We start from the raw sequence: 20,643 nt of genomic DNA on the forward strand, positions 1-20,643 counted from the left end.
GTTGCAGCTATTTATCATCGATAATGTATAATAAACTTAAAACCTAACAAAATAGGCGCTTGGCAGTTTTATCGATTGTACTGATGAAGTTCAGGAGGTCGTACTATCGCCGTCCCTTTGTTTAATTTTTTACAGTTTTCAAATATTTCCTTTGAAATATCTATCAAATAAAACTAATTAAACATTGTACATAAAAAGTGTTTCTGCCTACGAACATCAAAGTACATCTAAAGTACATAAAGCACACCAACTTGCATAGTTGCTAATACGGGACGCTAGGTCCACTGTAAAACGGACTTCCTATGCGCATTCCTACTATATTCTCTGTTTTAGTTGCATTATAATTCTTCTCAAGAAATTTTAATGCCGTTTAAGGCTGTATTTATGCTGTTGTTTGCGTCTTGGTGATGTATCGTCCACGTGACATATGCACATTTCCACATTGCATATCGGCGTTGCGTCGCGTTTCAAAATTGCCATTTTTACTAAAACTACTCGCCAAAGGTACACGAACGCTCTGATATAAGCTACTATGAATGCTAGACGCTTTACACTAAATTTGATATCTGCCTCCACCAACGGTGGAACAATTTTCGTTGATGCTGTATTTTTTAATCTTTACTAGCTTGTTTACATCTGGAATCTCATCTGAAACCGGATTCTTGCGTTCTTTTAAGATGGAATTAGCCTGCTCTATTTGCTCCTTGGTTAGTGAATACGGATCTTGGAATGTCTCCGAGCTAGTGGAATCTTCGTAATAAAACGAGTTCTTTGATTGGCTCTTCCAGCCTGTTTGGAGTATATTTTGCATCTGTACGTGCAAGGGAGGACACCTGGTTACCGAGTCAATCATATATGCATAAGTCCTCAGGTTGTGGAAACTAATCCACTTGTCCTTTTTTTTCTTTACAAATTCCCCTTGTGTAGAAAACAAGCTTGGAATCTCCCCCTTTAGGAGCTCTCGTTTCTTAGTTTCACTCAAATTAGTGCTTGACATTATTTTCAAATCACATTCCTTTAGTTTTGGGGCAACAGGCTCCACTTCGGTCCTACTTGAGGGTTCACTCGCTACTGGGATCTCATCTTCTTCCTGTGTCTCAAGTGCTTCATCAACGATCTTCTCGCCGAAAAAATAGTTTTCACCTCCCCAGTCATGACGGGGTACGTTGAAAGGTTTGTCAAAGATTCTGCAGTAGTCACGAGCAATTTCCATTTCAACAAAGTCATCATAGAATGCAATCTGCATGTTTGTGTCCAAGTTACCAATAAACATACCTCTCCATCGTAAATACGCTTACGAAGAGACTTTTTGTCAAAGTATTCCCGATAGGTCTGTACACGTCGCCTTGGAGCTTGAAGTTGTACATTCAGGTTCCTTGTCTCTTGAGTGGGAGAAAAAGGTTCGGAAACAGGTTCCTTGGGAGAATCTGAGACATGAAAATGTGTAAAGATAAAGATGTACCTGTAGGTTCCTCATCAACACATTCATTATACTTGTAATATTCTTTGTTCTTGAATTCATGAGGATAACGTAAATGGTGAAATGGAGACTTTATGTGTGTTACATTCTTTTTGTGTACTTCCTCCAGCAAGTCTGGGACTTTGGGAGGATACCAGACCGGAGCTTTATCAAAATTTGGTGTGTTTTCATCATTATTAGTCCACCATTCAAAGTTATTATAGTCATTCATACAATATACAGCCCCTGCGTTCACCATGGTAAAAATTCCTCATGTGTGTACGAACTATGGCCTAAACTACATTTGTAAAATTAAAATATACTACAACATTAAAGCATCTAGATGCGAACATAATTGTATCTGATAAGAAGAGTGTCTATGGGCTACGCACCATCTCCGCAAAACTCAGCTACGTTTGAAAAACATTGGGAAATTTGATTAATTTCGTGTAAAAATTAACTAGTTAGTGCTGGTGGTTGCTATAAATGTATTGTCGTACAAGTTGTGAAAATCTAACCTGCGATACTAATTCCATAGCTTGGTGTAAAGTGACCTGTTTAGAGTAGCTGATACCGTTTACATTTGAAATCTCATAAAAAATATCCCCTGGTATTAGTAGTTGTTCCCTATTTAATGTGAAGTGTCCATTATAGAACTCACCGAAATGTTGTAACTACACACTGCGTTCCATGCTCACATTGTCTCTGCAAGAGTTTTGAAACCCTAGTTCTATACTGATCATCCAAAGCTGCATCGATTTCATCAAAAAGATAAAATGGCGCTGGTTGTAATCTATGGATGGCTAAGATAAAGGCTAGGGAGATTATTGTCTTTTGCCCACCAGACAATTGATGGATCTGTTGAAACCCATCCGTATTCGACCCAAAAGAAGCCCTGATATCCAATCCAGTTAGATTGTCTTCTTCATCGATGTTAGTAAAACATTCCGGCAGACAACTATTAATCTTTTCTGGAATATTTTGATTGGATGCATCCCTCCGTGTGACTATTAACTTGATGCTCCCGTGCGGAACCAACTCTTCAAATATGGCCGATATGTTTTCGTTAATTTTATGTATCAACTGTGTAATATTGCGATCCTTTTGGTTTTTTAGTGTTCGAATGGATTGTAAAATGGCGAGCTTTGACCCATCAATTGCTTTTTTCCTAATGTTCAATGCTTCTAAGTCATTTTTCAAATCTTCGTAATCCTTTAGTGACAAGCGATTCGAGAAATCCAAGGGAATGCATTCTTTGTTGATCTCGGACAGTTGCTCAAGTACACTGTCTCTGTCAGTATTCATATTGTTCCTTATTCTTTCAGTAATATTCTCATCTATTCTGGAAAGTTCTGCCTGGCATTCCTTAACGGCTATTTTAATGGAAGATATATTCTGTACAATCGTCTTTAATTTTGTCGTAGCATCATCCAATGCAGAATTATATGATGATATCTGCTCTTCTATTTCAGCGACTTTTAAAGACTTATCATGTCGTTTCTGCATAGCTTCATCAATGGTCATTGAATTAACTACTTCTTGATTTAATGTACTTCTTGATGTTTCTAGATTTAAAATTTGTGCATTTAATGTCTCGTAGCTGGTTTGATATTCGTTTAATATCTGGGAATTCGTAATAATTGTTTTTGAAATTTCATTCCTTTTCATCTTCAAGTTTTCCAATTTTTCTTCCATTTGTTCCTTGTTCATTTGTATTTCCATTCTTTCATGTTTCAAAGTGGATAATTCACGGTTTAAATTTTCCATCTGTTTATCAATAGGAGCTTTGTCTCTCTCTAAATCCTGCTTGGTGGACTCTTTGAATCTTTTGAGTTGTTCATCCAAACTTTTTATATTATGTGTCAATTCCACTACTTTATTGTCCGACAAATGGGAGTTTATTGATTCCTCTAAGTTTAAAAGGTGTTGAAGAGAAACATTTAAAGATTGGGTTTTTTCCATTGAACGGTTCCAATCATCTTTAGCTGCATTCCATTTCCTCTTAATGTTATCTTGTTCATTCTCCATCCGTTCCAAATCTGAATTCAACTCTTTTACTAACTTTTCAATATTAGTGGCTTCTTTTCTAACTTGCTTAAGCCTGGAATAGGATTTTAATGTCGAATTAGTCGTGTTAACATAACCTCCAGATACAATTCCATGGTAGTAAAATATTTCGCCATTTGGGGTAACGCAATTCTTTCGGCTTTGAATTAGTTTTCGTACCACCCTAGAATCTGGAACTAAATTGAAATCGTGTAACAATGAGTGGATCAAGGGTGATATTATGTCATCATAGATTATACATTTCTCTAGGGGAAACGTATTCTCATATACATTTTCGTCCACATCAGGGCTTGTAGCCTGTAAAATATCCAATGAAACAATACGAATATTATTAGAGTAGGTATCTTGTTCCTCTATAAACTTAATTAGCGACTTAGCGTAGAACATATTTGCTACAACAATAGTAAATAGTTTAGGTCCCAGAACTTGTTCAACGGCAACCTTATATTCATCTTTAACATCAATAAGATCAATCAATAAGCCAATATAGTTTTGTTCATGATTTTCTAATGTATTTGAAGTTAGCCATATACCAACTAAATCTACTAGTTGTTGATTGGCAAATGATATCTTTTTGAAGATATTTTCAGCTTCAACCATTTGTATCTTTAATTTGGAATGTGTCAACATCTCTTTAGCTATTTCCCTCTGCTTTAACCTCTTGTTTTCAGTACAGATTTCCATGTCAGAGGTGTATTGTTTGTAAAGTTCTGATTTAGTAAAGGCCTCTTCATTACACTTTATCATTTCATCTTTAATACATTTCATATCAATTTGGCACTTTGACAAGGATTTTCTTAGCTTGTCCTTCTTGCTCTCATGCTCTTTTATTATTTTCTCTATCATTTTTCTCTGCTTTTCCAACTTTTCTACTACTGCCGAAATATTCTCATCGGGATTTCGCTGCTTATATAAAAGATCGTTTATATTCATTTCACTGGTTGTGATTTTGTTAGAAATTGTTACAAAACGATCATTTAACTCATCCAAATTATTATTAATAAGTACAATGCTTTTATTGACTTCATCTAATTCATTATGGCTTTGTTCGTTGTTATAAGATATCACGCCAATTTCTTTTTGAAATTCTGCTAATTCATTATTAAGTTCGTCAAATTGATTTCTAATATTATTTAACTCGGATCTTTTAGTTTCCAAATTAAAGTCTAATGTTGCATTGAGCTCTGATTTCGATTCTTCGAGCGAATTTTCCAATAATTCCATATCTTTTTGTAATTTTGAAATAACCTGTGTTTGCTCAATCTCCTGTTCTGTGTATTGTTTTATCATATCATTTAACTGAGATATCTTAAGTAAAAGTAAATTAGATTGCAATTCCTTGCGTTTTGTATCTAAATCGAACCAATTTTCTGTTTCCCTTTTCTGTAAATCTAGCGAACTTAGCTTACGAGATATCTGCTGCAACTGATTTTCCAGAGAATTGTACATGATGTTAGAATCTTGCAGCAACTTCATGGACTCATCAACCTTGATATCAAATGATTTATGTCCAATAATTTCACGAAAAAAATTCAGGCGTTCAACTGGAGCCATATTAGATAACTTACACACATCACCCTGTTTTACGATAAAATGCGAATCACAACCATGTGATCCACTATTCTTTGTCAAGTGCAAACTTTCTAGTAAATGTCTATAATCCTTAAGCGCCATCTGCTTGCCATTAACGGTGTATACATCCTTAGATTCAGAAAAGGTTCTCTTTAGGCATAAATCACTAGTATTTTCTAGAAATTCCGAAACAGCATCATCATTTGAGACATCGAATGTAATCTCTACGTATGCTGAATAATCAGCAGACATAGAAGATTCATCTCCCCTATACAAATAGTAACTTTTATTCGTGCGTTCTAAATTTTCTACCAAAACAAAGCTTATGGCCAAAAGAATATTACTTTTTCCTGATCCGTTTAGTCCGACTGTAACAAGGTTGTTTTATGTACGATTCCTTACCTATCGCGTTATATCCGGGTGAAAAATTGAAGACCGTAAGGTCCTTGTAAGTTCGAAACCCCTTTAAACGAACGGATTTTATATGCATATTTAATAAAATGAAAATATCTAGTGAGCAAATCCTACTGGTGAAAAGGGAAGGTGTGTAGAACAAATTTTCTCATGACCCACACACGCAATGCAGCTGGATGTTGTCTATGCAAATTTTACAATTTATTCAAATGTTTATCCAACATTGAAATTATTTCCCCTGCTAACACGGACTTCCGTGTTGGTATATGAGCGGGAAGATGCGTAGAATTATCAAAGGATACGTTTACTGACGATTGCGTACATTGGTATACTATCGATATGAGCCTAGAATCCACTTGCGATCCATTCAATATTCTAGTAATAAAGTTCCATGAACTAAACGGAATGAGTTGATAGAGTCCTTCCAAATCCTCTAAGAGTTTCTTAAATGCAATCAAGCCCTCTCTGTACATTCCTAAACACGATGTGCGATTTAAAAGGTATAAACAAACCAGAAGAAGCCGCTGCTTCAAATAAACTATTATACATGTCAAGTGATACTCTGCGCATGTTCCTGATTCCATATTTAGTAAAAACTTCGGGATATATTCTATAATCTTGTCTTACAAAGTTGTGAAAATGGTTCCAAATTAATTTTCGCTGCGAAAAATATTGACTTGTAGGAAAACAAACCTTTTTTGTGATATTACACAAGTTGAAGAACCGTGCATACATTACGGGCTCCGGTCTACAACCCATCTTTATCATCAGATCCAACACCTCACTTAGAGAATCTGCATTATTTGTCTCTATATCGTGTTCAAAGGCGCATACGAACAAATGAAAATGAGTCCACGTTAAAAAGGTCAAATTTGGAATTAAAATAAAGAGCATGCTAGCAGCAGCGGATCCGGACATATTTTTATCAAGAAGAGCCCTCATAAAAATATATATATCATGAACATCAAACTTTTTGTTCTTTACACAATCTCTAATTTTGTGGATTGTGTCGCCTAAATCATCTTTCTTCGTAACTGTACTACTAATTGGATTGCCAAAAAATGTCAAGTGCAAAGGTGCATTGATGAACCTGTCAATTTCTCTTATATCATCTTCCGATACAGTGGATAAATCATTAAGGCGAGCCATAAAGTCTCCCACAGAACAAACTTTATCACCTTTTTTCCTTTTAAAGAAAACCCTAGTAGAGAGAATATGGTAATATTCTTTTAACTCTTGATTAACTCCTGTCAAATTAGACAAACTATCGAGTAAATCGCTTAATTTACGGCTGTTTTCCCCAGTACATGAGGCGCTGGGATTACCAATGATGGGAATTTCAAGGGATAAAAAAATATTGTGTAAACTGTGTCTTAACATTAAAAATGATATCCAACTAATGTCGTCCATATTTCTAAGACTTCTCTTTGGTATTTTACTCATATCCTCTCTCACAAACTCACTAATATGTGTAAGGCTTAGCTTCTTAGACATGCAAAGTGACCTGTCCAGTAGGTCTTCAAATGTATGTTTACCATTTACATTAGGCACCAGATCCAAGGGAATAAACGTAGAATCGAAATTACATTTATATTTTTTATCAGCTAATGTGTCCATTGAATTTGTTGTTGATAATTTGTCGCAGTACAAGGAAATAAAGAATTTAAAATGCCTACTATCGAAACAAGAGATAAGTGTATTATCGTAAATCTTTCTTAGGGACTCCCTTTTTGCTGCCTCGGATGACTTGACCTCATAACTTAATGACATGGTAGGATTTTGGCTGAGATGTTCTGAAGTGTTTCCGGAACAAAAGTTTTCCTTGAAATTTTGGAAAACCAGTGTTCTCTTTAAAAATTCAACCCCTAGATACTTTAAAGTGGATAAGAATATAAGAGATAAAATCCATCCGTCAATATATGTTCTTCTCAGAACACTACTTGCTGCTTCGTGAACATACACATCTGCCAAAAACGGATCGTGGAAAATGTCAACAAATGTTTTCAACAGTTTTTGGTTTTCACCATTTTTAATGTGCTCCAAGAATAATATCCTATATCCTCTAGATAATGCTGCGTTGTCCATTGTTTTAAATTTATGGTAAAATAGACTTGATAAATCGTCGTATCCACTGGATGATAACTCATCAAACAATATCTTCGAAACTGTAGCTGTATAATCTGCATATTTCTTATCAGTAACTGCATTAATCCCAAACTGCGCTTCAAAAAAAGACTTTACAGTTATGACCTTGTGAGAACGCAATACTTTAACTAATCCGACCGTTATATCTGAAGCTGGATAAGTTACCGGTTTAGTTGTAATAGATTTAAAATTCTTGCGCCGTAATAAAGTATCGGAATCATCTATAATTCTGTTTCCTGCCAGTAATGTGAAATGTCCAATTATTGCGTGAATGTTGTATATAGGAAGTATTCCTTCATAGTTGCTAGCGTATGGTATTAAATCGACCCTGTTTATACTAATTTCACCTCCTGGATAGTTTAAATGCCATTTTTTCTGTGGTGAATATGCGATATAATTGTGAGCTCTGATATTCTTGCTTGTAGAACTAGGCAGGAATGCAAAACGACCCTTGTCTATATTACACATAAAGTGACTAGTGTCACTTGTCCCCGGATTATTTACATTTTCTTCAGAAATTACCGTGATTCTCGATGCTCTGTCTGAAATTTCGGGGAAAACATCGCGTAAATGACCCCTTGTTGAGTAGTTTGTCAAAATATGATCATCCTGCAAAACGGATCCACATTTTCCGTGGTACTTGATACCACTTATTGTAATTATAGTCCAAAATAACAATAAAAGGTTAATATATTTGTATATATGAGATATAGAGGCCAAATCCATGCATATGTGATAGAATCCCATAGAATCCAGTGTAATATGGAAAAGTAGATGTATGGGTGGAATTATATTTAAAGTTAGCCATTCCTTTTCATTATGAACCCAGATAATCGTGGTAAACCGTCATTGAAACAACATAAAATGCCGCCTTTGTAGTGAAAGAAGTCGATGCACACAATCAAAGCTAATAATGAATAATAGGTATCTGGGATTCGAATAAATGGAAACTATTCACCGTTTTCAATCAAACACACACTTTAAATTCATTAAAAAATCTGAGCGTTCGTTCTACTGTCAATACAGCAAGAAATGAGTTCGTGGTCCTTAGAAAATTTTAAAGGTATACGTGTGGCATTTTACTTCTAGAGCATATATCTAATTTAATTTCATGTTAATTTTGACTGCTAGGAGTGATAATGCTTATATTATACTCCTTGTCACACCTACATTGGTTATTCCTAATGGCTATATATTCGCGATAGCATCTCTGCATGGTGTAAATTCATTTTCAAGATATTTGGGATAGATATAATCCATAAATATACCTTTATACGATAGAAATAATGTCAAGTGAATAATTGTTATTTACGGTCAGTACCAAAATTCCATATATATCATCTAATTACCTCCCATAACGTAAAGTATATCTTAATGACTATTTAAGAGGGTAGCTTAATGGATTATGTATCTATATATGTATCCCAAACATCTTTAGACACAGGTCTATCTCACAAAGCTTTTGTAGGCACTGTATAAGACAGATTTCTTGGGGCAATTTAGCTTGTAAACAATCACATGCCAAACTATCTCATTATCACATGTAATTGAATAAACAATATGTAGAAAAATCTGTCTAATAATATGACCACTTACTAGAATATGAATTGGACAGTTTATTCAAATATCGAAAATTTCCTAATTGTTTCTTACAAAGATACCAAAACTATGCCCATTAAAATTTGAAATTTGTAATAAATTAATGTTATTAAATTAGTAATGTCTTATTGTTCAATAATCAGCTGCATGCACAATTTCTATGGCTATTTCCTAATTTTTGTTTTAACTGTCGTACTGTAATAAATGAATACAGTTGTAGATTCGTTCACGGTGAAAGTTTTATAATTAATTTTTAACAAGGTAGTTTCTTATTATTAATAACATTTCTTATTTCCATGGGCTACAAACAGAATCCATCCAATTATGCTGGAATTAGTAATACACATCACCTTAATTGTACAAGCTAAATTTATAGCAGGAACGCCGCTCGTACTTAACATTTGGAACGCTAGTAAAGAACAATTCACTGTGGGATATCATAGTACTCATGATTCATTTTCCACAATATACACACCAACTCAGGGAAACACAATTCAGGCAATTAGAGATGAGAAGGAAACATTTTGGAGAAGTAGAGATGACAACGAGTTCTGTTCGCATTTAGTCCTGTATGGATTTCCAGATAAGACTATATTGGCATATTTGTTTATAGTACGTCATAATTCTGTTTATCGTAACTATTTTGAAAATAATGGGACGATGTGGGCGCCATTAGATAGAAGCGAGTTCTTTAGAAAGTTTGATGGATATAAGTTGGAAGCGCCTAGAGAACATCAAATTACCCTAGACATTCACAGTGTAAACCTGTTATTGTTTAAGATAATAAACCATCAGCCATATGGTGCCAATGCACTGATATTTGTAAAAAAGCACGAAGGCAAACTAGTAAGGGTTTCAGACAACCGTGAAATAATATGGGAGGGCGGATCAACGGGTGAAGACTGTGTTGACGTTGTTATTTACTGTGGGGGAACGGATTTTGTGTTAGGGCATCTTTTTATAACTTCTTCTAATGGCTTTGAATATAGATTCTATGAAAAGGTTGAAGGTAAATGGCTGCCTTTGGATAGAAATGCCTTTTATGAAAAATTGTATGAGCTAGACAAGATAGAAGATGAAAAGAAAATTTATTCATGCGAATCGAATTGGATGGAGTATTAGTGGATTTCTCCAATTTCCCAACAAGGTCAAACAATGTAGTGCATATGTTCAACTTTGAGAGTATTTAGTGCTCATTATAAGAGGTTTCGACTATTATCTTTAATGTTTTTATTCTTACAAGTGAATTTGAATCTGTGGCTATATCCAAACTTGGTTACTAACCTTAAGTATCAATCATAAATTTCGTCAGAAACATCAAACATATGCAAATAGTTAGATATATTCATATACATGTGGCGTATTAACGGTTAATCTACCGGTAATGATGCCTGAATGAGAATAAAATATCTAACATCTACGAATCTATAATACAGAGAGTGACGTTGGTTTGTAGACACACTATCACTTAATTCTTTCAGTTAAAGAGCATGACAGTTGCTAATAATATATAGGTGGTCCATGATAGGTAACAGCGTTATGTTGGATGTTACTATTCTCAGTTTTGATATAAATAGTCCACACACTGATTTTTTGGGACATAAAGTTGTTTTATTATATTATTAATATTTATTAAGCTATGTAATACATATATTGTTGATATTTAAGCAAATTTACACAAATTTGTCTTAATCATGGCCAAAAATAAGAATAGAACGAGACCAAAGGCCAGAAAATCGCAACAACGGAGAAAACATAACATTAGTCCCGAGTATTTTCGAGAATCTCCGAAAGAAACCTTGAAGATCGCAAAAAAAAAGTCTAGAGATACCATATCACTCACCGATATAAAAGCACGTTTATCTGGAAGTAGATTTCGTTACCTTAATGAGCAGTTATACTCTTCAACCAGCACAGAAGCTTGGAAACTTTACAATGATGATAACAGTCTTTTTAATGCCGTATGTATTTTACACTTTCTGAGTCATTTACTTTTTGTAGTATCACTATGGCTATCGACATCAAGTATCTCAATGGCCATACAACCCTTTGTCAAAAGTCATAAAGTGGCTTAAAAAACATAGTGAATACAATGTTATAGGTGATTTTGGATGCGGAGATGCATTGGTGGCCAAAACATTTACCAAGAGGTATTACGCATTTTAATCATACAATACACATTAGGACGGTCCATTCATTCGATTTAGTTTCTACTGATCCATCAGTTACAGCATGCAATATGCTACATGTTCGTCGTCCATTTATTGCAAAATATGTAACATGTACAGGTACCGCTATCCGATAACACATTAGATGTTGCAATATTTTGCCTGAGCTTAATGGGTAAAGATTGGCCGCTATTCATATTGGAGGCTTCTCGTTGCTTGAAATTAGGGTAAGTGTAACCTTTATATGTCATGATTAATCAGGGGTGTTTTAAAGATTGTTGAAGTAAAAAGCCGACTGGAGAATGCCCAGTCGTTTTCAAAATTTATTGAATCCTATGGATACAAGTATTCTAGAGATGAAAATACCAAGGTAGTCTAATAGTATGTTACATATAAAATTGTAGGCGGATGATTTTTTTGTATTCTTTGAGTTTACTTTTGAGAAAAAAGTTACAGATTTGAAAAAGAATGTACTTTTAAATAAGGGTACACTGCTAGCGCCCTGCTTGTATAAAAATCGGTGAACCTTTGAGTTTATCCAATAATACTTCTCCTCAAGAATTCTCCTTTGTTTGTGTTTACCTCTATGTGATCATTTACCTTTATGTATGTTGGAACCATCACAACTAATCCGTTTTCTAAAGTAGCAGCATAATTGCCGGTATTTACATCCACAACTTTGTATTCAATACGTGAGGGTACGTACAGAGAGAGAACTTTGTCTTTCCACCTTATTAGTGTCACTTTTAAACCTGGTTTCAAATATCGCAGGGCTTCAATATTCGTGCTCGCGGGAATTAGCACTTCGCTGAGTTCAGTTTTAAATATATAAACATCTCTCATCCTGTCCAGGTTTATGTAAGTGCATTGAAACTTTCTTGGTACTAATACATTGAGTTTTGCACCATCTGGAAAGGAAAATGAGCTTTCTCTTGTAGTATGCAGTCCTTGCATCTTAACTTTGTAATGGCCTTTTGTTCTAGCTTGCGCTATGTGCTGTATGGCAGATATGGTATATACTTCGTTTTTGTAGACAACAAAGTTTCCATGTTTAACGTGATTGATTTGCGTTGGTTCATCGTACCCAGTATCTTCCACGAGTGTAACCTCTTCTTCATTTTCCTTAACTCTTACTCGTTTCGGAGCCTTTACAGCCTTCTTTGTGACGGTTCTTTCTACTTTTACGAAAAGTTCTTCAGGTTTTAGCTTGTTGACAAGATCCCTTATTAGATTTGAGTTTTTATCTTCTAATATTTTCCGGAGTATTTCCTTCCTTTCTTTTGGTCTTAACTTACGTACTTTTTTTTGACCTTCTTTCTCAACTACGCAAGTATCTTTATGATCTTCAGCGAGAAGGGATGATTTTATTTCCCGGAGTTGGCCAGTGTTTACATGATCTCCTAGTCCTTTGGCATAAAGGGGTGTAAAAGCACGGGAATGACATATTTGGTAACCTATGGAGAATATATTGTTATGCTACCATTAATATACGCATATACAGGGTCTATAGTCCCGTGTAAAATACCTGTAACAAGTTTAATAGACCAGAGTATCGATAGGCTTAGAAATAAACTTCTAACGAAGACAATATGCCGCGATGTTGTGCCATATTGCAACATCAAGGAAATTTTACATTGTACGGAATGGTATCAGGTAGTAGAATACATAAAGGATGTGAAAGGTGGAAGGTAGAGTTCTGCCTAACATTTATTGGTAAACCTTTGATAAATTTATAAAATGGCATAAATATCCGATTGTGCAAACTTTAAAGGCTACTCTAGGATGGAGGAACCTTTAGTTATATCATAATGTTCCAGCCGCCGAGACCTATACCAAACATATCTCATATTTTATGGAAAATCCGGCAATAATCCAATATTAGCAATTTAGTCACTGCTTAGTATACGAAAGAGGGCATGTTTCTCCGCGGAAGTTCGGTATTTATCTGTTTCGTGAACGTCTCCCTAACTAGCAAAAAATTTTAGACCACAAGGAAGACTCCGAACCATTTAATTGTGATAATCTAATTTATATCGATAAGTCCAGATTTACATCGACGATGTTGATTATTCCTACCCTTATGCTCCCCGGTGCAATAATCTGTAGCATTCCAGCGACCGTTGTTTCCTATTTTATGTACGGAGTTTGCTATAATTATTCTAAATAATAGTTATAACTCATCAAAAATTTATACCTAGATGTGTATATGTTTTCAGCGACTTATTGCAGTATTCGCTCATTGTGACTCTGCGTCCTGCAATATTCTACGCTTTTGGAGAACATATTTTGGAAATATTGGAAAATTTACAATATATAAATTTGGGAGACAGGCATAAAATAGCAAAGGTGGATAGATTCTGTCATTTAATGGGCTATACACTATCGATGAAGATTCCATACTAATAAAGGTTATTTAAAGGATTTATGACCGAAAACTTCCACAGGGTAGAGACTTTTCATGCCTTGATAGTTTTTGGATGAATAGCCAGTAGGATTTAAGGAGTGAGCCAAGTTGATTTTTGAATCGATAGATACGAACTCGTATCTTCAAGGCTTGTTGTGAGTATACTATTCGAGCCGTTGAATTTAAAATTGAGATAAAAATGGAAAAATATCTCCCATGAAACAAGACTGTACTTTAAGAGTAAAATGCATGAGGATAAAACATTGATTTTGTATAGACTAAAATAGTACTATAAACATGAATTCTACCCTATTCTTTTTGTATAGTACTTTCTTACTTGTGGGAAGTACCAGATTTGTATGTGGAAGACGTTTGCATCCCGATACACAGTCGCATATAGAACCTTGTAGCAGTAAAAAGTGGTCCAAATCATGTTCACCAGACGTTTGCCTACATGAAGAACATCAAGCTGAGGTATGTTATTATCATTCTTAATGCTAATATCTTTAGTTTGTCGTTGGGCTGAAGCCATATAATGGACCAGGGGACAACCAAGAACTGTCTGTTATTCAATTGGCCAAGGAAAACCACGAACTATTTAAAGATGGCAAAATATCATTTGGATTGAGAAAGGGCGGACTATTTGGTGGAATAGGTTATGATGACTCTGGATCTGAAAGGAAATCTGATGCATTAAGAAAACATGCATACAAGTTTTTACAACTAAGGCATAATAACCGTTTGGGTTCTCACACTGAAAAGCATTATGTTCCGATTCGCCAGATGAAAGATGTTAGTTTATATTCTTAGTTTTCATAAATTTTCAGAGTCTGTATATTGGGACAATTTTCGTTGGTAGCCCTCCTCAAGAAGTACATCCGATTTTTGACACAGGGAGCACGTTTGTTTCATATTGTTGTATTTGTCATATTTTAGGAACCTTTGGGTAGTTGGAACAAAATGTAAAACTCCCTCATGTACAAAAGTCACTCGTTTTAATCCACAGCTATCAAAGACATTTAGGGCTTTAGCACGACCCAAAAGGATTCATATAAAGGTATATTTATCATACTCAATTAATATTTTGCAGTTTGGTACGGGTGAAATAGAGGGAACACCTGCTCTTGATTATATATCAATTGGTGGAGTTAATATTCGCCAAACTTTTGCTATAGTTGATAACGAAAGTGGTGGTTACGATGGCAATAATGTATTTGATGTGAGTAATCTGTATGAAATGCATAGATTCTGTAGAAAATCAAATTCGAGGGAATTGTTGGTTTAGCCTTTCCAGAAATGTCTAGCATACCGGGACCATCTGTCTTTGACAACCTATCTCATCTGAAACACCTCAAACACAACGAATTCGCCTTTTACATAGGTGACGGACACAACGATTCACTTTTAATGTTCGGAGGTGTAGATCCCGATTTATATGAAGGAAAACTGAAAATGTTTCCAGTTGTGAGGGAACACTATTGGGAAGTAAAATTGGATGCTATTTATATTGGACAGCACAAGGTATGCTGTGATGAGCCATCATATGTTGTTTTTGATTCCGGAACGTCTTTGAATAGTGTACCTAGCAAGGATTATCGCGTTTTCATGGATCATCTTCCATACGGGGTATGTTCATTTTCCAAATAGATTATTTTTTAGGTATGCTCTAAGAACATTTCCGATGATTTAACGATAACATATGTATTGGTATGAAACTTTATTAAAATAGTCATCAATATTATAGAATGGTCAAGAGATAAAATTGACGCCGGAGCAATACATGTTGGTGAATAAGGATGATTGTATTCCAGCGTTTATGCAATTGGATGTCCCATCAGAGTTTGGCCATGCCTATATTCTCGGTTCAAACGCATTTATGCGCCATTATTTCACTGTATTCAGAAGAGGAAACGGCAAAGATATTCCATCAATGGTAGGCCATACACACTTTAAATTGGAATTTTATAGGTTGGGATCGCTCCGTCTAGACATGATGAAGAAGTATCTAAAAAAGTGAAAAAAATCATAAAGGAAAGTATTTAAGTGTCATCTTCATCAACTAAAGTTTTGTATGGCTCAGGTGTATAGCCCCTTTCTCCAGTTGTCCACACTTGTTTGAATTTATCCTTGTCCGATTCGCACATTGGACATTTAAATGACTCATTTTGTTTAAAATCATCATATTCTTTATTATACAAGGTGTGTTCATTGTGGGAAATGAGAGGGTGTGAGAAAATAGTATAGTCGCAGTTGGAGCAGACAATTTGCACGAATGGTTGAGTCTTGCTGATTCTGTAAAAGCTTGTTTGTTTTTGATGTTCAGTGAGTGGAACGTCAGGATTATAGCCTGGCATTTTTGTGTAAATTCTTAAGCCAGATCCACGCTTGACTAATTCTGTAACTAGATCACGGTCAGATTCCTTGAAAAGTGCATCGTCCCCAAACAGGGGCAAATCATCAATCTCCTTTTTTGAAGCATTTTCTAGATCTTTCTCTCTTAGAGATTCGTTTAATGAGATCCTAAATGTGTGAGATTTAGAATTTTTATTAGATATATATTCGTTTAGCATTGAAAATGAATCTTGATAACTTTGTCCAGTGAATACCAGTTTTGGTAATTTAGGATTTGTAAAACTGTCATTAGCATTTTTAATATTTGCAATAGCGGTGATAGTGGTATCTAAACAGAGCTCAAATTGCCAAATTAAATGATCATAGTGAGATAAAAAATATACTACATCGGTCATCAACTGTTTTTGGCTAACCAAATATCCCTTTGGTGGAACATTTTTGTGCATGTTTTCAGTAGTCTCTTCCATTTCATTGGAGATATCGTTATTATTCTGACTATCAAGGGCTTTTTTGCGTAATTTGCGTTGGTGGACCAGTTTACCAAATTCAAATTCCTGTTTCACATTTTTTAAAAACAACTTTGATAACTCCTCAGCGGACAAATCTTCGTATGGCTCTAATTCCTTTTTAACGATATCGATATATTTTTTTACAGTTGCTTCATCAGTGGGTGAAAACTGATCCTCATCACCTCTTTCTATTTTAATTATCATTTTCAACGCCTCTGATGCACCAGGAGGGAAATAGTTGGGATCATCTTCTGGATTAACATAATGTTCTCGTGGAGAGGGCTTCCCACCACCAATCAGTAGGATTGTTTGTGGTAGACATACAGGATTATTGGCAACATTTATTTTAAACTTATCCTTCAATCTGTTTCTACGATCGGCTTCAGAAAGTTCCCAATTGGCCATATCTCTGCAAAGGAAACGTAGTTGGTCATATCTACATTTAGTCATAAATCCATATTTTGGTATGCATGAGATATTCTCAAATTTCTGGTTTGATCCCATAATTGGATGAATTATTTTCTCTTTAACATAATTTATTCTTTCTTCGATTATATTATAATATATGTCGCTACAAACCATCTCATCTAGTTTTAATAAGTCAATCCCTGATGAGGGATAGTCCTGTATTGTCATTTCTCCATTATAAAAAGTTAAAAACCACGCGCATTTTAGCATAGATTTAGCCGCTTCTTCGATTTGTGACTCTGAAAATTTGAGCATATATTCACTATCATTTCCAAAAAGATCTATTAGTTGTTTTTTCCGTTCCTTGAACGAGTCATCAGATCCAAACATTGGGGGTGGTTTCGGAGGATTTTCTTTTGCAAATTCTACCAATTTTTTATCCAAATGTTTATTTACTTCTACTCTATATAGTTGGTACTTAAGTGATGATAAGGCTTCTGCAGGACTTATATTTTCTTGCTTATACAAATCATGCACCGATGAAATTATCGGGATATCAGTATCATCTCCTTTGTTAACCAACATATCATTTATTAGTAACAAGATATCTGCCTGAGAACGCACTTTTGTTTTTGATAGCACAGAGTTCAAACTTGACGATATCATCTGTTCCTTAATCTTTAAACGGTTACAAATAAAGTCATTTATTGATTCCAACTTTGCGATATTCAACGTAATTCCCTGATTCTTTAGAAGTTCGAACAATTCAACCAAAAGTTTGTAGGGTTCCTTTTTCAATTCAGGTATGTTTATTCTGTTTAATTTTGAATTTTAGAATTGTAGACATACCCTCTTCTTTTCATTTCTTCATCTACATCACTGTTTTTACATATTATGTCTAACACATCCGAAGCGAGGTCCTGCATTTATTATAGTTTACTAGTTTTAGAAAAATCGTGCAAAATTTTTTGGTATATATCGCAGAATCACCATACCTTTGTATTCGTTGGATTCGGGGTTGTTTTGAAGAACTTAAAAATACATTTCCAGGCGGAGGCCATTGAAAAAATTGGATGAAAGTGGCTGAATATGTGTTAGTTATATATATAGTCGCAAAGGTACCCATGATGAAGTGCAGAGGAGTGATAAGGGCTCGGATAGACATTATATAGTCCAGGTGTTATAAATCCAGGGCTTCCATGGATATTATACTTCATTATGAATTAATAGACTACATTGATTTAAATCTCTTACAAACTACTCGTGGTTCCTAGGTCAACACATGAGGAACATTCGTTCCAGACACCACATTGTAGCACAACCAGAAGAGGGAATAGCAACGTTGTTCACATATTTTGTGTTCAACTCTATATATTCTAGCCCTTTAGTATGATTACATGGGATTTTAAGATATTCATACGCTAACATTTTTGCGAAAAGTGATTATTTTTCGGTTGAGCGTGATATAATTTATATCACGCTCTTTTCCCTAAGAGGGGGCCATTAAAAGTTGCAATATTTTCTGTATTATAATTTTCAGTGTGATAATATACTTACTTTTCAAATGTGTTCATTTTTTCGTACATTTAAAATCACTCTGGACTCCCCTTTACGTACAGTTATTTAAAGTTGCAATTTGTAGAAAATTGTAGTATATCTATTGTTTTGTACCAATTTAAATCCAGTTTGGACCGTTTTGTGAAATATATTTGTCTTCAGTTATATTTAACGTTGATAGCGGGAATTACACTGTCGTAGTATATTTCCGTTTTTGTGAAGTACTTCGTCTAATCTGTCGTATAATTTAGTCCGGCATTATAAATGAATCGTCTGATGAGATTTTTAATTACAACATAGTCAAGCAGATAAAATATGGCAACCCGCAATATAAAGTCCTTCTATGGTTTAGGTTCAAATGACTAAAATGGATCATTGTTATACACCATGTAATGGTAATAACGTAGGTTCTTCTGTTAAATGCACATATTCCAAGAAAGTACAAGGGATTAAGAAACAGAAGTTAGCCCCTAAAAAGTCGATAAATAAATCAGAGACTTCACAAAATGGAAAAACTAATGATAAGAAAAAAGGCGGAAATATTATTGAGCGTGACTCTTCCATTGTTTATGATTCAGCGAAATTTATCGAATACATTAAATCTTCATACAAACGGCCTCAGCTTCCCACAAATCCCTCATTGTATAATACATGTCCTTTAAATGGGTTGAAATATCGCAATACTTCCAATCCTAGTAATTTTGGAAGTTCTTCGCTAGTATTTGGACGAGCACACTTCAAACCCCCGGAAACTTCGACTCATTCATCAGGCAATTGGAAAAAAACGGAAAACATCGAACCTTGTTTTAAGTTACCATCTAACAATGAAATCGCAAGGTCATATTTGCTCAGTAGCGGCACTGTAACTATCGATGGTGATGATAATGACCAGAGCTATAGTTACATATTTAACGATTTTTATTTTCCAAATACGGAAAACGAATATAAAATAAATTTTACATGTGCAAATAAAAGATTTGACACTGTATTATCGGATATAGATAAAGTGTCTAGCCGTACTCGTTCGACTTTGTTCGAAAATAGCAAAGCGAATAACTCAACTCCTAGGAAGACATCATGGGATCCAAAAGATATCAAAATGTGCAGCCCTTTTTGTTCTGTAAAGACGGAAAGTACACAAACATCAAATAAATCAAGTGATGGTTCTAATCACTCAAGGTCATCACAAGCAGATGATAATCCATTGAGAGGAATATTTGTAGTATCATCTAACGACAATTTAGAATTAAACGTAGAATCATATGAACGTCTTTACAAATCCGAATTGGATCTACTATTGGAACGTGGTGAAATCGTTGACCAGAGTGAAATAGACGAGTGGCATCGACAAGCTGCTCTAACTGAGGACCATCTTAGATTGCATTCAGTTGTTTGTGATAGACTCTCTAGAGTGCAGGTTAGTTGGTTTGGAAAGCGTTTGTTTCCTGTCAACAAGTTAGTGGGCAATAAAGAAAATATTACTCATAAATCATTAAGTATATTAGTTGGAAGCAATGATATTACGGTGTATAATATAAAAGAGTTTTTACCAGATTATAATTCTCTTGACAAGGAACACATTGATGACATTTTCAGCATCTTGCCAAATTATATTACTAGGATTTTTAAATCCAAGGGGCACTTCGATATAACTTCAAATACAGATTCCAACGAAATAGTAGAAAATTTTAAAATAACATCCAGAGGAAGCACTAAATTGTTGCTCAGAGATCACAGGACTATTGGTATGAATGAAATTATATTGCAGAATTCGAAACTAGTTGACAAGAGGAAGAAAGGATTGAAAAACACGAAATTTACAACTCTTAAAACATCGGATATGATTTCCAAAAACCCGTCGCAAGATGTCATTTTATCGCTCAACAGATCGTTCGCCATCAAGGTTCTTATGAGATTCCCATATTTGGATCTACATTCACTTCCCCTAGGTTGATTTTAATTTAATTATGAACATGTACGTGGTTTAAA

General features: G+C 34.8%; 9 protein-coding genes across 9 annotated transcripts, besides 2 other annotated features; 4 read left to right on the forward strand and 5 right to left on the reverse strand.

Annotated features, from left to right (window-relative positions):
* Positions 1–553: 553 nt before the first annotated feature.
* On the reverse strand, positions 554–1,822 carry BEWA_014930 (conserved hypothetical protein; the record flags this gene model as incomplete). The annotated part of the gene is made up of 3 exons (XM_004832329.1): positions 1,463–1,822; positions 1,276–1,427; positions 554–1,240 (listed from the first exon to the last, which is right to left on the reverse strand). Exons 1-3 carry the CDS (start codon positions 1,716–1,718, stop codon positions 554–556), a joined length of 1,095 nt encoding a protein of 364 aa, XP_004832386.1. The 5' UTR covers positions 1,719–1,822.
* A 101-nt stretch (positions 1,823–1,923) lies between these two features.
* On the reverse strand, positions 1,924–5,588 carry BEWA_014940 (RecF/RecN/SMC N terminal domain containing protein; the record flags this gene model as incomplete). Its single annotated transcript, XM_004832330.1, has 3 exons — positions 1,924–2,086; positions 2,121–5,466; positions 5,501–5,588. 3 exons carry the CDS (start codon positions 5,586–5,588, stop codon positions 1,924–1,926), a joined length of 3,597 nt encoding a protein of 1,198 aa, XP_004832387.1.
* A 118-nt stretch (positions 5,589–5,706) lies between these two features.
* BEWA_014950 (hypothetical protein) lies at positions 5,707–8,383 on the reverse strand (the record flags this gene model as incomplete). Its single annotated transcript, XM_004832331.1, has 2 exons — positions 5,707–5,987; positions 6,025–8,383. 2 exons carry the CDS (start codon positions 8,381–8,383, stop codon positions 5,707–5,709), a joined length of 2,640 nt encoding a protein of 879 aa, XP_004832388.1.
* Positions 8,384–9,331: 948 nt separating this feature from the next.
* Positions 9,332–9,373: a sequence feature (AT_rich).
* Positions 9,374–9,580: 207 nt separating this feature from the next.
* On the forward strand, positions 9,581–10,378 carry BEWA_014960 (conserved hypothetical protein; the record flags this gene model as incomplete). The annotated part of the gene is made up of 1 exon (XM_004832332.1): positions 9,581–10,378. One exon carries the CDS (start codon positions 9,581–9,583, stop codon positions 10,376–10,378), a length of 798 nt encoding a protein of 265 aa, XP_004832389.1.
* Positions 10,379–10,851: 473 nt separating this feature from the next.
* BEWA_014970 (conserved hypothetical protein) lies at positions 10,852–11,948 on the forward strand (the record flags this gene model as incomplete). The annotated part of the gene is made up of 6 exons (XM_004832333.1): positions 10,852–11,217; positions 11,258–11,406; positions 11,441–11,504; positions 11,545–11,651; positions 11,686–11,794; positions 11,829–11,948. Exons 1-6 carry the CDS (start codon positions 10,951–10,953, stop codon positions 11,946–11,948), a joined length of 816 nt encoding a protein of 271 aa, XP_004832390.1. The 5' UTR covers positions 10,852–10,950.
* Positions 10,866–10,892: a sequence feature (AT_rich).
* A 10-nt stretch (positions 11,949–11,958) lies between the features above and the next one.
* Positions 11,959–13,043, reverse strand: BEWA_014980 (conserved hypothetical protein; the record flags this gene model as incomplete). Its single annotated transcript, XM_004832334.1, has 2 exons — positions 11,959–12,878; positions 12,950–13,043. 2 exons carry the CDS (start codon positions 13,041–13,043, stop codon positions 11,959–11,961), a joined length of 1,014 nt encoding a protein of 337 aa, XP_004832391.1.
* Positions 13,044–14,125: 1,082 nt separating this feature from the next.
* BEWA_014990 (pepsinogen, putative) lies at positions 14,126–15,845 on the forward strand (the record flags this gene model as incomplete). The annotated part of the gene is made up of 8 exons (XM_004832335.1): positions 14,126–14,302; positions 14,339–14,620; positions 14,656–14,729; positions 14,765–14,885; positions 14,919–15,047; positions 15,083–15,454; positions 15,488–15,535; positions 15,573–15,845. 8 exons carry the CDS (start codon positions 14,126–14,128, stop codon positions 15,843–15,845), a joined length of 1,476 nt encoding a protein of 491 aa, XP_004832392.1.
* Positions 15,846–15,867: 22 nt separating this feature from the next.
* On the reverse strand, positions 15,868–18,023 carry BEWA_015000 (hypothetical protein; the record flags this gene model as incomplete). Its single annotated transcript, XM_004832336.1, has 2 exons — positions 15,868–17,911; positions 17,947–18,023. The coding sequence occupies 2 exons, from the start codon at positions 18,021–18,023 to the stop codon at positions 15,868–15,870; spliced, it is 2,121 nt and encodes a 706-aa protein (XP_004832393.1).
* Positions 18,024–19,012: 989 nt separating this feature from the next.
* Positions 19,013–20,608, forward strand: BEWA_015010 (hypothetical protein; the record flags this gene model as incomplete). Its single annotated transcript, XM_004832337.1, has 1 exon — positions 19,013–20,608. The coding sequence occupies one exon, from the start codon at positions 19,013–19,015 to the stop codon at positions 20,606–20,608; it is 1,596 nt and encodes a 531-aa protein (XP_004832394.1).
* Between the last annotated feature and the right edge of the window lie 35 nt (positions 20,609–20,643).

The sequence above is a fragment of the Theileria equi genome (assembly GCF_000342415.1).
Source record: "Theileria equi strain WA chromosome 4 map unlocalized gcontig_1105316255033, whole genome shotgun sequence".
NCBI lineage: Eukaryota > Apicomplexa > Aconoidasida > Piroplasmida > Theileriidae > Theileria > Theileria equi.